The 15,492-nt window shown below is 54.4% G+C and overlaps 1 protein-coding gene across 1 annotated transcript in view; it reads right to left on the bottom strand.

The window, feature by feature from the left end:
* Nucleotides 1–32: 32 nt before the first annotated feature.
* Nucleotides 33–15,492, bottom strand: part of KLF13 (KLF transcription factor 13) — a 40,648-nt gene continuing 25,188 nt past the window's right edge. The window contains exon 3 of the mRNA XM_007458327.1: nt 33–322. Coding sequence (XP_007458389.1) covers nt 33–322 — 290 coding nt within the window. The remainder of the gene's footprint in view (nt 323–15,492) is intronic.

Below are 15,492 nucleotides of genomic sequence, written 5' to 3'. Positions count from 1 at the left end.
CCGCCGCCGCCGCCGCCGCCGCCGCCGGCCGCTCAGGGCGAGCTGGCCGGGCTGATGGTGGGGCTGCTGGCGTCCGAGCGGCTGTAGTCGCTGAGCGAGCCGGTCCTCGAGCCCCCGCCGCGCCGCTGCAGCATCCCCGGGTGGAAGTTGGCGTGGCGGCGCGCGTGCTTGGTCAGGTGGTCGCTGCGCATGAAGCGCTTGTCGCAGATGGGGCAGCTGAACTTTTTCTCGCCCGTGTGCGTGCGGTAGTGCCGCGCCAGCTCGTCGGAGCGCGCGAACTTCTTGTTGCAGTCCTGCCAGCTGCAGGCGAAGGGGCGCTCCCCTGTGGGCGACACGGCAGAGGGAGGGTCAGTCACAGCCCACACCCCAAGCCCGCCCCCCCCTCCCTGCGCACCTCCCTCGGTGCCCCGTCTCCGACAGCCTCGGCGACAAATCCTTCAGGGTACAGGTGTGGGTGCCAGCGCCCTCCTGGCCGCAGGGTGGATGTAAGCAGACATCTCCCGGGAGGAAACGGCAGCATGCCCGGTGCTGCGGCCCCCTCAAGTACCCGGCATGGCGTGCCACGCAGCACCCTCTGCAGGGTCAGCTGTCCCTAGGCGGCGGCGGGGAGCACAGGCCGGTCCCTGGGCTCTAAGAAGGGAAACTAAAACTAGGAGGAGAGGGTGGAGGGGTCAGGGAGAGCTCGCAGGCCTGCAAGTTTGGCCACACCACCCTGGCCCCACCAGGAGCCCTACTCCAGAGCCCCCAAGCCCTGCAGGGCCTGCAGACAATTTGCTGACGCCAGCGGTCCACAGTCTCCTCATCTGTAACATGAATGGGTCAGGATGGACTATTTCCAGGGCCTGAGAGTCTGTGACCGAGATGTCTGTTTACCGCAACAGGCTCCCACTAGAGTCTGCAGCTCCTCCTCTCAGAGATCTTCCAACATGGCCAACAGGCAGCACAGGAGGAGGCTGCGGGGTGACACCTAGCAGAGGGAGGTAAGGAAGGCTGGCTACAGTCAGAACCTCGTCCCTCCCTCCCATCCCCTGCTCGGGGCCAGCCTTTACCCAGGCAAACTCTGAACCACGCACACACACACAAGACATCAACTGCACACGGAGAACCAGCAGGGGGTTCTAGCACCCCAGAATGCAGCCCTCTGGCACTGGGGGTGGCCACACAGTACACTTTCCTGCCCCGTTTCTACCCCTCCCTCCCGGACTCTGGCCCTGAAGCTGAGAGCCAGCCCTTGAAGCTGGTCCACCAGTGCTCAGCAGAGGAAATCTACACCACCCACTCCAAATGAGCCCATCAACCTTAAATATAAACAGACACCCAAAGATGGCCAGACATCCAAGGAAAACCAGTGGCATGAAAGGGAAAGGCCAAGAGCAACAAAACCACTGACTCCAGAGGAAAGAAGAGTAAAGCCAGGAAGCAGAAGAGAATGTTAAGCTAAAAATTCTAATTAGCATTCTCAAAGAAATTTCAGATAAAATTTTGTGCATAAAGCAAACAGCATAAAAAGGAAGTTCAGAGAACAAAAAATAGTGTTTAGAAGTTGGGAGTATTGCTGCCCAAACAAAAATTCCATAGAAAAGCTGCAAACATACTCAAGGAAATATCTCAGAAAAAGAGAACAACAAAACAAAAACAGCTCTAGAAAATGTGAATGCTGCAGTGTTCTCTGTCTCCTAGCAATGCTGAAGCTGAGAGCTGTGTGTGGCTCTGTTTGCTCTCCTTATTGATTTTCTGTTATGGAGGGGGGGGCAGGGTGGGGCGGGGTGGTTTCACAATCAAGCAAGAGAGCAAGCCATCACTTCCCATCTGTTACTAACAGTGAGAGCTAGAAGTTCAGCGTCAGGGAATCAGTCCTGTGGGTACGACATCTAACTAACAGAAGACACTGAGGAAAAGAACCAAAAAATGGAGAAGAGGAAATTACCAAAGAAACAATAGAACAGTATCTGTCAGAGTAAAAAAAAAGGAGACAGGAAGCTAACATGGAAAGGGTTATTAGCACAGAGGTGGGCCGGGGAGTGAGTAAAGGCTCCTGCTGTGAGAATATCTGCAGTGTCAGAGCACTAGGTAAGAAGAGATCCCAAAACTTACTGGAGAGAAAGGGGAGAAGCAGGTCATCCGGGAGGGAACAAGGCTGGGGCACACACCAGACTTCTCCTAAGTTACACTAGCTGCTAGATGACAGAGAAACACAGCCTCCCAAGTTTACCTTGCACACTCTAGCAAAAATAAGAAAACACTGAGAAGCCAGGGAAGTAAGCGAACAATGAAGGGTCATCCCAGGCCAAGAGTGAGGGAGACTTGGTGGGCCACTGGAGCTGTGGGCCAGGAATCACAGAGGGAGGGCTACAAGAAGAAAGGGAGTTCCATGTACCATAGAGCATGATCAAGAGGCTGAGTACATTTCAGGACATGGCCAAGGCACATACTATTCTTCGGTTAAAGGGAAAAAAGAGAGGCAATTAGTAACTCCAGGAAAAATAGAAGACATGTAAGAAAATTGTCTAAATTAGAAGCAAACTAAAATGCCACATGATTACGAGCAATGAAGGAAGAGCTCCGAGCCAAACACTGTTTTAGGGGCTTTTTGTGTATTATTTATCCTTCACAACAACCCCATGAGGTGGCAGAAGGGAATGCAGTTCCAAACAGAGGCCCTGGCATACGGAAGCGATATTCACACAGTCGTGATCATGTGAACCCTAGCACTACTTGTCAGTGTTTAGAGTCGATCTTATAGACAAAGCCCATACCACTGATTCGTGGCCCCAGGAGAGAATGTGGGTTTAAGGGAAAGGTAGGAATACACCCATGTGCAGTCAAAGGAAATCTCTAAATGAGGTTAAAAGCTATAAGGATAATCAACAAAAGAATTAAAAACAATCATATAACCATCAATTTGGGAGGAGGTGGGGGAGGGGTAGGAATGAGGTAATTCCTTAAATTTCAGGGTAGGGAGGTAACGGATGGCATCTACAGTTGATAAAATGAGAAACAGTAATAAAATCATACAGTTCTATTTATGACAGTAACCACCAAGACAACTAAAATCAGAGCAGTACTGATCTCTAGAGAATAAGGCTGGACTGGGAAGAGGACTTTTTTGCTGCTGCAAACTCTTTTGTGTTATGTGTCTTTTAAAAAAATCATATGCATTTATGTCTTTGATAACAATAAAAAGGAATGCTGGAAAATAAGTCTTTAAATATCTAGCCCAACACCAAGTCAGAATTTTAAAACTGTTAATGGGTTCTGGGGAGAGGGGGGAAGAATGAGTACAAAGTTTGAGAAATACCGCACACTAATCCCACCCTAGGAGAGTCACAGTGCACGGTTATCATTTAAGTGTTTGGAAAGGCCCAGCACGAAATACAGTGGTGTCCTTTCACGTGACCGGCGCTGCACTCAAGACTTTGGGTGCACCAGGTCCAACAGATGAGGCTCAGCTCCTCTCTCCATGGTGTACTGATGCGTGGCCTCAGACAAAGGCCTCACTGCCTGCAGGGGGCGGTAAATAGTGGCCCCACCAAAGATACGTCCAAGTCCTGACCCCTGGAACCTGTCAATGTGACCTTATTTGGGAAAAAGGTCTTTGCACATACAATTAAGGTAGGGATCATGAGAAGAGATCACAAACATTAGAAGAAAAGGGGAAAGGACTCCAGGGAGTGATGTACCCGTAAGCCAGGGGACTCGGAGTCTGGGGCAGCCACCAGACACTGGGAGGGGGGACTAACGCTGCCAACACTTTGACTTCACACTTCAGCGCTCCAAAACAGTGAAAGAGCATACTTCTGTTGTTCTAAGCCACCCAGTTTGTGGTTAATTGGTTACAAAAGCCACAGGAAACGAACACAGTGCCCCATCCTCACAGTGGGGTCCACGTGGGGATTCTACAGGGTTGCACACAAACCAGCCCTTGGCACTGTGCCTGGTACAGGCCCCGTGCTTACTCCCGAGATGTTATTTTTGCTCTTATCTATTATTCTTGTCATCTAGGTCTCCTCAGATTTGGGCCTGCCGGGAGGGGCAGGGGTTGGGGGTGCTGGGCACACACTCAGTCTTGCTTCCTAATAAACCCTGTGTCCTCACTGGGAGGCTTGTCCTTTTCAGGGTCCTTCTGCTGCAACCCTGGGAGGCGCGTTAGAAGTATATAATTAGAGATGGGATGCATGACCCCAGGGTGGCAGCGGAAGGCAGCATCCAACAGGATGGGATGTTGGTGCCAGGCAGCCTGGTGGTCGAGGTGGGGAAAGCCCAGCATCACTACTCGGCCAGCACGCAGCCCTGGGCCTACTGGGGCATCAGCAGCACGACACTTTTATGGAGCACAAAAGCAATGCCCAGCCCTGGGAACGTGGGTGTGATGTCGACAGACAGGGCTCTCCCTGGTCCGTTCTCTGTTCTTCTGTCAGCCCGTTCCAGGTGGCCAATAAGCTGGTCCACAGACAGACGGATAAACCATTCAGAAGTTATGATGCAGGCTGGCGAGGAGCACCACCGGGTTTCGCTTGGCTGGCCTCTGAGTGGTGACATTCAAGCGGCACCCGGGAGGCTGACCAGGGGGCAGCGGGAGAACTGCGAACAGATGGGGCAAAGGCAGCCTGTACAGGGGGACAGAGACCAGAGACCTCCACAACAGCACTGCTCACCCTTTTAGTAAGGAACCCGGGGAGCTTTTGTTCACCTGGATTATGTCCACTGACATTTATCATAGAAATTAAAACAAAAACATTTAAACTCAAGCACATATTCCAGTAGCTGTCAGAAGGATGATGTCATCACACATCATGCAGCCTCTGGAACATTCCACTGTATTCTTTTGAGAAAATAAAGGACAAATAATGCTATTGTTGAGAAAATAGTTCTGACCTCATCTGGAGGGTCTGGAGTCCCTGCAGGTGTCTCTGGGACTCACTTTGAAAACCGCCACTGCTGCTCAGGGACTCACCCCAGGTGGCACGTGGCTGAGCTGAGCTAGGGGAGGGGCGGTTGCACCCAGAGCGGGGCAGGGGCCAGCAGGTCCGGGACCGGCGGGGCGTGCACCCGTGCACCAAACAAAGCCGAGCCTCTTCCTGGCCAGGCTCAAGTTCCGCACCTGCCTCCTCCTAGGATGCGACCGGGAAACAGCAGCGGTACCGCGGGGCTGCCACCGGAGGGCGCTAGGCCCAGCGCACAAGGGACCCAGACCCCAGAGCCCTGAAGGCAGCCCAGGCCTCCTGCAGCCTCCCTGGAGCCTAAGCCTGGGGTGCGCACAGGTCGCTCTGCCCGCCACCCCCCCCCTTCAGAAGCCAGGAGGGCGGCAGGTGTGTGGGCGTAGGGGGCAGTGGGACAGGATGGCGAGAGGTCCTAGCGAGGGAAGGAGGAAGAGGGCTGGATGCACAGGGAGGAGGGAGGGCCAGGGTCACTGTAGGGGGCGCTGGGGACCCAGGGGCTGGAGGGTGGGTACCCGCCAGTGGGTGCTAGGCCCCAAGGAGCCAGGACTGAGCGGTGTGTGTAACGGTGGGGGCAGGTCGAGGACCTGCTGGTGCTGGTCGTTGGGGGCGCAGTGTGGGGAGCAGCTGGGGGGCCGGGCCTGGGGGTATGCAGTGGCGGGAGGTGGATAGTTGGGGGCGGGCGCACGCAGGTAGCGGGTCGTGCGGGCGGGCCGGGGGCAGGCAGGGCGGGGGTTACATAAATGTTCCCTGGCACCCTGCGAGGCGGCCGAGAGCAGTTGCCTCATCTTATCAGGGAACAGGGCGTCCCACACTCTTGCCCAAGCCGCAAGCCTGGGCGGGAACAGTATGTTCTCTCCGAGAAGCCACAAGAGGCTCCTCGCGGAGCCACCCGCCTTGGCCCCGCCCCAGGCCCGCCCCCCGCAGGTGCAGCTGGGCTCACTAGTGCGCATGCTCCGGCTCAAACCACCTCCTGCTCGCCCTCCGTCAAGGGCGTGTTCCCCATGACCTCCCTCGCCCCATCCTGCCTCGGCCAAACTGCCAGCCTCCACAGGGTGAAGGGAGGTGCTGGCTCCAACAGCACTTACAAAAAAGACCATCGTGGCTCTTTTCTGTCTGTGAGCCTCTGGTGGGCAGTCAGGGGCGGGGAGTTGGGGTGTGTGTGTGCCCTGAGCCAGGACCAGAGCAACATCTGCACAACAGGGCCCCTTCTGGGCAGTGAGTGCCGGGCTCTACTGGCCCCGGGCTCGGGGAAGCCTGGCTGAGCTTCCCTCCGTGGAAGGGAGAAGGGGGGAGAGGCATCTCTGACCAGGGGCCCCAGGACAGAAAAGCAGATGGTGCAGGGGTACCCAGGCCTGCAAGAGCAGAACTCAGTGAGCACAAGGCATCCGTGCAGGTGTGTGTCTGGGGGGGTGATGGTGAGAGGCAGGGCTGGTCCAGAGAGTCAGAGGGTGGCACGGGGAGAGGCCTCCACAGAGGAACAGCTGCTCCCGGGCTCCCAGGCCCCAGCTACTCGCTGCTAGCAAGAGGCCTGTCATTCATCAATAGATAGCTCCAATCTGTGGTCGCCAGCATAGGGCTGCTTCCAGCTCCCAACCTCAAAACGGCCACGTTCTTCACTCCTGGGAGGCCCGCTCTCCCTCCCACTCTGAGGCATCTCGGCAGATGGCCGACCACTGGGGCCAATCAGCCGCCAGCCTCTTAAGGAAAGCCAAGCTGGTTGGGGTCAGCAGAAAGGCCTGTCCTGGGCTTCCCTGGTGGCGCAGTGGTTGGGAGTCTGCCTGCCGATGCAGGGGACACGGGTTTGTGCCCCGGTCTGGGAGGATCCCATGTGCCGCAGAGCGGCTGGGCCCGTGAGCCATGGCCGCTGAGCCTGCGCATCCGGAGCCTGTGCTCTGCAACGGGAGAGGCCACAACAGTGAGAGGCCCGCGTACTGCAAAAAAAAAAAAAAAAAAAAGGCCTGTCCTCTGAAGGGGAGGCTGACTTTCCTATTTTCTTTAGGAGGATATTCGACTACTCTGCCGGTGGTTTACAGACCCACATGGAGCTGACACACAGATGCCCTGTCTCCTGGGAAGTCCAGGCTGCAAGCTCTTACCCACCATTGTACAGGTGAGGGAGGTGAGGCCCAGGAAAGAGAGTTGCCACTCAGTGGGGTCCCCCTCACCCTAGGACTCAGCAGGCAGCAGAAGAGGCGATTTCGGCATGGAAGCAGCCCCTGCAGGGGTCAGCGCCTGCCCCTCCCCGACTCCTGCACTCCTAACTCATTTGTCATGGCCGCATCTCACAGTAACTGGGAGGGTTGAGCGGGAGAACACACAGGTGCTCAGAGGAGATATGCTGTTATCACTGGTGGGGCTCCTGGGAGCGTCCCCGGCCAGACACCAGCCAGTACTCATCTCTGCTGAAACAGCCTGGCCCGGGCCTTGCCCCTGCCCTGGGTGCCCTCCTCCACCGCTGCCGTGGTGCACGCGTGTGGCTCATCACACCCTCCTGTGTACTCTCGCACATGCCAGGGCTGGCAGGACATGAAAGGAGGCGGCACCTGGCTGGAGACTGCCACACACAGCCTGGGGGCACGGCTTAAACAAGAAAATCCGCCTTCTGCAGATGCGTGTGTCTCCACGTTTGTACAATGGATGCAGGTGTATTTTTAAAAGTAGACATTTTGGGTTGTTGCTTTGCCTTGCTTTGTTTTGGAATAGGATAACTTGATCCTAAAATTCATTCAGAAAAATAAACACATAGAAACAGCCAGAAAAATGCTGAAGAAGAAGGAGGTGGGGGGACTGGACCACCAGATACAACATGCCGTTGCACAAGCTGCTGACCGGCAGTGGAGCACAGCGGAAGTGCCTGGACCAGATTCTAAGATCATAGGAACTGTGTAGCAGAAAGCATTGACACCTAAGGCAAGGCAGAGGGGCAGTGTCCAAAAATGTCTTAGGACAACTAGGTAACAACCAGTCCATGCTTCACACCTTAAACCAGGCTAAGTTCTGAAGGGGTCAAAGATTTAAATGGGAACAGTGAAACCACAGATGTTCTAGGGGAAAACCTGAGAACATTCCTTTAAGATGCTAAGATAGAAGTTCTTTCTATGAATCAATGTCTAAAACCCGTAAGTGAAAAGACTGATAAATTTGACAACAAAGTATAAAATATGTCTCCACAGAGAAAGTCACAAGGAAAGGCAAAAAATAAGTAACAGACTGAGAAAAATATATCTGCAGCTCTTGTTACAAAGGGCTAATCTCCAATACAGGAAGAGTTCACAGAAATTAAAAGGAAAACATAATACTCAATAGAAAAATAGGCAAGGGCTGTGGCTGACAGTTCATAAACGGGAGGTACAATGACTCCTGAACATCTGAAAAGATGCTCAACATCACCCATCAGGAGACAAATATAAATGAACCCCCAGAGACACCTGACTTTTCACCTATCAGGGTGCTGAGACGGTGGGAACAGGTACTCCCACACTTTGCTGATGGAAATACAAACTGCCACAATCTCTACGGAGGCCGACTTGGCAATGACTATCCAAATGACAGATGTGTGTATCCTCTGAACTCACAACTTGGGGGAGCTATCCTACAGACACACCTGCACACCTGCAAGATGGGATGTGTGCCTGACTACGCGGTGCAGTGCAGCAAAAGCCTCAAAACAATTCATGCCCTTCCAGGGCCCGTTACCTAAATTTAACAGACACCCGTAAGACAGAATCCTGTGAAGAAGGAAGTGGAACACGTTCTGAACTGAGACGGAAAGGTCTCTGGGGGACAGCGCTGAGTGAGAAAAGCAAGGTCCTGAGCAGAACGCGCTGTCAGGAGGCTGAGTACTGCGTGCACACCCATGCGCGTCTGCCTGTGTCTGCAGAGGTGCTCTGGGCGGGCATCTGAGAACCTGGAGCCGAGGATGGTGGGGGCAGAGAGCTGAGCGCACAGAGGGCAAGGGGGACTTGGAGAACTTTCCTTGGGAGACGACTTAAACCCCCGGATTTTGAAACACACAGTGCATTTACCTATTCAAAAAATTAAAAACAAATCTGTAGCAAACCAGGAAACGGTAGCCACAAATAACACAAATTGAAAAGCGGTGTTAAATGAACAACGCTCGCATTCCTGGCCAGGCTGTTTCCACAGCACATCCCAAATCCCACCGCCACAGATACCAGTCCAAGGGCTCCCCTTAGAACCTGGCAGGGGGGTGGGCCTGAGAGCATGAGAAACTCAGGAACAGCAATTAAGTCCAATCTGCTTTTCTAGGAGGGGTTCCCAGGGCAGGACCCCAGGGCTCCAGAGCCCCTGGTCCCACTGCAAATGGGGTTGGAAGGCATTCCCTTATAAAGAGTTTGACAGACCTGGCCTGACTTAAAAGACCACGGTGACGCATTCTAACAGCAGCAGACCCAGGGCTGTAATCATGCACTGGAAGTCCCCCAGGCTCCTGTCATAAAAGTCGCTCTGTTCACCCTCCCACGACTGACTGACCCTTTGGAATCAGCCCAGGTGGACGCGGCAGGCGCCGGCTGCCACCCTTCCTCCCCTTGCAGCCCAGGCGAATTCACCCCACTGTCAGGACGCAGACCCCAAGTTCCAGGCAGGAGAATCGGTGTCCTATGCCAGAGGTCGGTGAAGAGGTAGGAACTGGTGGTCCTATTCAGGCTACTGGGAAAGGGTTTCCTCTCGGACCATAAAAAGCCAGGATGAGGGCAGGGTGTGCGCGGGGCGAGCGGAGCGGGCACAGCGTGGAAGAGCCTCTGGGGCCTTGCGGGACTGGGACATCAGGGGTGGCACAGTCACCGGCGGCCACACGGAGAGGTCCGAGGAGACTCACACCGGAGCCAGACCGCAGGCCAAGCCCCTGGCCAACCTGGCCACCCCCGCCCCAAAGAAGCCAACTGTTCAAGGTCAGCCGGGGCCCCTGGGAGAGGGCCTGGTCCGGTGGGCCACGCGACCCCCTTCGTGTGCCACTCACCACGGACACAGCAGCGCCCTGCTCTCACCCGCTTCTCCACAGAGCTTGTGCAACCACTCTGGCCCCACTTCCTCTTCCTGGGCCCCCTTCCCCAGCCCTCAGTTCCTCCCCGCTGTGCCTGCCGGGTAGGCCTGGATGGCAGGGACCCCACGGCGCACAGGCGTGTACTCTCGAGGTGCGCTACTTGGGACCCCACCCACCCCAAGACGCAGGCAGGGGTCAGGACGGACCATCTCAGAGACGGGGACTGAGGTCGAAAGTCAGAGTGACCTCCCCCAGCTCACACAAGGCGTGGCTGGCCCGTGTCCAGCTTTCCTCCTTTCCCACCGTGGACCGGGCTCGGCTGTGGCCAGCTGCCCATGCTGACCTCGGCCACAACGTCCCAGGTGAGAGCAGGAGAGGAACCCTGGAGGCCACTGGCCCATCACCCAGATGGGGCCCAGAGGCCGGCACCTGCCGCCGAGACCACCCTCCCCACTCATCCCAGAATGCCCCGCCTCGGCTCCCCACGGAGGAGCCAGCAGCCCCCAAGCCTGGGCAGGGGTGTCCCTGCCTGCACCCAACGTGTGTGAAGTGCCGGGCGGCTCTCTCCTGAGAGGCTGGCCTGTCTGCAAGGACTGGGCGCCCAGAGGCAGCACCCTCAAAACCAGAGACCGGCACCCCGCCTCCAGGCCCAGCACCTACACCTGGCCTCTTCCAGGTGCAAGAAGCAGGCCCTGTTTCCCTCAGGGAAGAGTCCCGAGGTTCAAACAAAACAGAGCCAAACAATGGACTTTTCAGAGTTGACTTCAAAAAGCAAATAAATCAGAATAAAAATAAATAAGCCATTATACTATAGTCCTAAATGCCTTTGGTTTTTGAGGGAGCTGATGCAAAAAAGAAAACCTCAGTCACTGACCTACTTTTGCTACAACAGTTGAAGATGCAGAAGACCTACCCCAGACACCCAGGAAGGAGCCCAGGAAAGCTCCCGGGCCCCACCCTCAGCAGCCCAGGTCACCAGACCCACCAGTGACCGGCTAGCCTCCGCCACTTGGAGCAGTTTATACCCAGTTTTGTTTGTGGAGAGCAGATGCTGGAGCAGTAGGCCGGGGGCCTTGCCCTGCAGCAAACCTGGGTGCTGTTCCGTGCATCCCGGGCTGCACACACGGCGCAGGGGGGGCCACCCACCGCCCCACCGCCCTGCCCTCTCCCCACCTGAAGAGATCCGCACTGCCCACTCTGACGGGGGAGAACAGCACTCTCGGGGGCCTTCCAGATCAGGGGACAAAGGCCGGCCCCTCCCCGGTCACAGGCCTGGCTAGGGCCTGCCCTTCTCCTCACATCCTACCTGGCCCTCCACCTGTGCTTATGCCCTCCTCCGGCCCAGCCTGGAGCAGATGTCCAAGGGAGCTGACCCTGGGGACATGGGCCAGGAAGGAAAGCAGAAGCCATTCTGAAATCCCCACCCCTGCAGTGCCCCCAGAAACCTCAGGGCTGGAGCGACCCCTTCCTCTATAGGTTTGCAGGGGCCTAGGGAGGGCCAGTGAAAGCTGCCTCCTCCCCCCGGGACCCCGAGATGGTGCTCCTTGGAGATGCCCCCAAGGTCACTGGAACCAGGTTTCACGTGCTGGGTGGGGCGGGTGAGCATGGAGGCGGCCGGCTGTCTCTCTGATGTTCTCACAAATCACAGGCTGGGGTCCACTTACACAGGCAGTTCCATTCCCACGGGCCAACCAGCAACACAGACCACAGAGCGGCTGAGCCCCACTGTCCTGTGCACATGGGAGACACACGTGCTGCAGAGCTGTAACTGCAGGAAGGGCGCACGGTTATCTTGGGTGATCTAGGGAAGACGGGACTCACACACGTCCTTTCTGAATTCCTATTGTTTTCAACTGCACTGCTTTTTGCAGTCAGAAAGAATGCAATACACCAGTGACGTATACATACGTGTTCATACATACCTATATACGTATACAGATATTACAGACTTCTGTAACAGAATAACAGTCTCACTAAACTCCAGCTCAGCTGAATGGGCCTGCTTCCATGGAAGCCAGCACCCCTGGCCTCTGCTGAGGGAGCAGCGCTCATTTACACGCACGGGCACACATGCCTGCAAAGGTCAGAAGGACCACATGCCAGGAATTTCAGCAAGGTGTTTTCCCTGTGCTTTTGCTAAGGGTTACAAAACACATTGGAAAATTTCCGTTCCCAAGGTCCCCTTTCAAATGGCAATAATAAAATACCAATGGTTTCTGCCAGCAGGTGGCCAGCAGCCACTCCAGAAAAGGGCTCTGGAGTCTGGCTCTGTGTCTCTGTGTCACACACACACACACACACACACACACACACACACACGACTGACTCACAACCCCATGTTTCTCCTAAAGGGACATGCAGGGAGAGGCATATCGGCTCCCACCCCAAAAACTTCCAGATCCCGGACTACTACCCACAAGGGACTTTCTCCAGGTGACTGAATGCCCTGAGCGACTCGTAAGCTGAACCCAAAGAACAGACACAGATGTTTCCACTTCTTTCCTCTTTGTTTGACGGTCCCATCACTAACTGCCTCCAAAGAGAAGTTTTGAGCATCTTCCCCGAGCTGAGGGGAGCAACTTGGTCAAGGCCCTGGCCCCCCTGACTGCAGTCTTGGGGGGAACATCCCCTGCCTGGGAATCTGTGATCTGCTGCACACTAGCCCTGGCAGCTGCGACTGCAGTCTTGGGGGGAACATCCCCTGCCTGGGAATCTGTGATCTGCTGCACACTAGCCCTGGCAGCTGCTGACAGCCTGGGAGGGACATTTCAGGCCTTTCAGGCTATCTCATCAGAGATTTTCTCAAACACCCCAGAAAGGCAAGGACATGAGTTTGGAATCCAAAAATAAAGATCCAGGTTTACTTACTTGATAAAATTGTTCTTCACGTGAGGATGATCAAAAGCAAAGGGAACTCGTATCCAAAATATATAAAGAACTCTTAAATCTCAACAGTAAGTGAACATTTGATTGTAGCACTGAACAAAAGACCCAAACTCAACTGAAGATGTACAGATGGCAAACACCATGTGAAAAACGCTCAATATCATTTGCCATCAAGGAAATGCAAGTAAAACCATGAAATGGCACTACACACAAGTGAGAGTGGCTAAAATCCAAAAAACTGACCGTGCTAACCGCTGGTGGAGTAGCTGAAACTCATTTGCTGCTGGCGACAACGCAATGTGGGACAGTCATTTTATAAGATGGTTTGTCAGTTTCTCATGAAGTTAAACACAGACTCACTAGACAAGGCAGCAATCCCACCCTAGGCATTCACCACAGGAAAAGACCCTTTATTCACAATCGGCCAACACTGGAAGTCAGCATTTTCTGCAGGTGAGTGGATGAACACGAGCTGCATCCACACAACGGAGCACAATTCAACCATAAAAAGAAAGGAACCACTGATTCATGCACACACAAACGGATGCATCTGAAATGCATCTTGCTAAGTCGAAAAAGCTAGACCCCAAAATCTATACCTTGTATGACTATTCATATGACCTCACGCCAAAGGTAAAAACTAAGGACAGAACACACACCAGGGGTTCTAGGGGTTGAAGGATTGGGAAGTGGTTGACCATACAGGGGCATTTTTAGGGCGATGGAACTGTTGTGCCTGGTGCTGCGATGGTGGATACAAGACTCTGCATTTGTCAAAACCCATAAACTGTACGTCACTATGAATGCACTTGAATATTTGCAAATGTTTAGTCTGTAAAGGCGGCTGGGGATCCCAGGATGGAAGGCAGACTGGGACAGCAGACTCTGGCCCTATAACAAACACATGGCATGGCCTCTGGGGGTGGGGGATTGGGCAGGGACAAGGAGCCATCAGGAGGAACTGCACTTGAACAAAGCTCTAGCTTCTCACCAGAGAAGCCAGGGTAGACAATCCCCGAAATGCTTCACACGTATGCTGGGGCTGAACAAACAGGTGAACGAACAGTGGGTGGTGGGAGCCTGTGTCTCGCTGTTGGAGAGGGTGGTTATAGCTGAACCAGGGGGAGGCCAGTGAGCCCCTCCTGGGGGGCTGCCCTGGTGTCTGAGACGTCATGAACTCATGAGACAGTGTGAACCCATGCTTAGACCCGAGTGCACACAGAGGGATAAATGAGTAACGGTATAAAGGCTAGGGCTCATCCATGTTTCCTGGCTCTGTCCATCAGGCAGGGCTAGAAGCAGCAACACCCTGGGAGCAAGGAGCACCACAGTCCCCAGATCTTGGTTTCTATATACCACTTTCCAGTAAAAGGAAACAGGGATCTGTGGAGGAATGGCTCATTCCAGGACTAGAGCGGGAAACACACAAGACAAGCCTGAAGCAGCTTGTGAGGCCAGAAAGTGAGGAAGTGCACAGAAGCCAACATGTCGGGGGCAGCTCCAAGGGACACAGGAGCTAACCTGACCCAGTCCCTGCCCAAGGCTGGAACGTTTGAGCAACAAAATAAATATCAGCAGTAAGTCACGTGGGTACCACTCTCCTACTGATATGAAGTGATGAGAAGAGCACTTCACCCCTGTGCTAGTTTCCCCCCAAAGCCATAAACCCAGTCTCACCCCAAGACAAATACAAATTGAGGGACATTCTACACAATCCCTGGCTACCATCTCTCACAACTGTCAAGGTCAGGGGAAACAGGAAAGTCTGGGAACCTGTCCCAGCCAAGAGAAGCCTAAAGAGAGCTGACAGCTATAGTTCAAATAGTGAATTACGGAAAACCCATTGCACTCACATTTTGTGATCATGACAGCAGTGACCATGTGGCTTATTTCTGAGCAATAAGTCAGTACTTCTTAGATACTGCACTTTTTTACCACTGGGTAAAAAAGTAAATGCTGGTGAAAGTAAGTGATTTCCGAGGTTCCTCAGATGTGTTAGCACTGGCTCACACAGTGGCCACCTTTGCCAGCCAGACACTTCCCTGCTCAACACTTGCCCATTCCAAGGACAAATGTGTAGGAGCTGCCTGGTGACTGTGGCAGAAACAGCTAAGTGCCCACTGTCCCAGCACCCACTGTCCGGGTCTTCTTTTTCTTTCTTTCTTTTTTTTTTTTTTTGTATTTGAGTCTTCTCTTTTCAGACAACATGACTTTAGCTTTTGCAGCAGCATTGCACCAGGTTAAAATGCTTCCTGCCCGACTCCCTTGCAGCTACGATGGGCCTTGAAGACTGATTCTGGCCAATGAGTTCTGGATGAACCACTAGGTGTATTTTCATGATAGAGGGGGCTATATCAACTCTGCTTTTCATGCTTCCTCAGGGCACGTCCTCCCCACCCGGAGCCAGTCCCCCCTGCCTAGATGAGTCCTCCCAGCCTGGAGTGAGTTCCAATGTTGCAGGACCAGCAGAGTCATGCGATCACCACCCTCTGGGGCAGCCCTCTCCTCTCCCCACACAGTTGTCTTCTTGTTTGCCCTGAGAAGACTGCTGGCTGGGGCTCTGGCTGTCCTTCCTGGATAACATCTCTAGACAAAAACAAAAGGAGGGCCCTGGCTGGTGGGCTGGACAACGCAGCCCGAGGCAGCAGTGGTGCCTGCGAC

This window comes from Lipotes vexillifer, unplaced genomic scaffold, assembly GCF_000442215.2.
Source record: "Lipotes vexillifer unplaced genomic scaffold, Lipotes_vexillifer_v1.1 scaffold1321, whole genome shotgun sequence".
Classification (NCBI taxonomy): domain Eukaryota; kingdom Metazoa; phylum Chordata; class Mammalia; order Artiodactyla; family Lipotidae; genus Lipotes; species Lipotes vexillifer.
The sequence above is the reverse complement of the archived record's forward strand: the minus strand, read 5'-3'. Positions and strand labels throughout refer to the sequence as shown.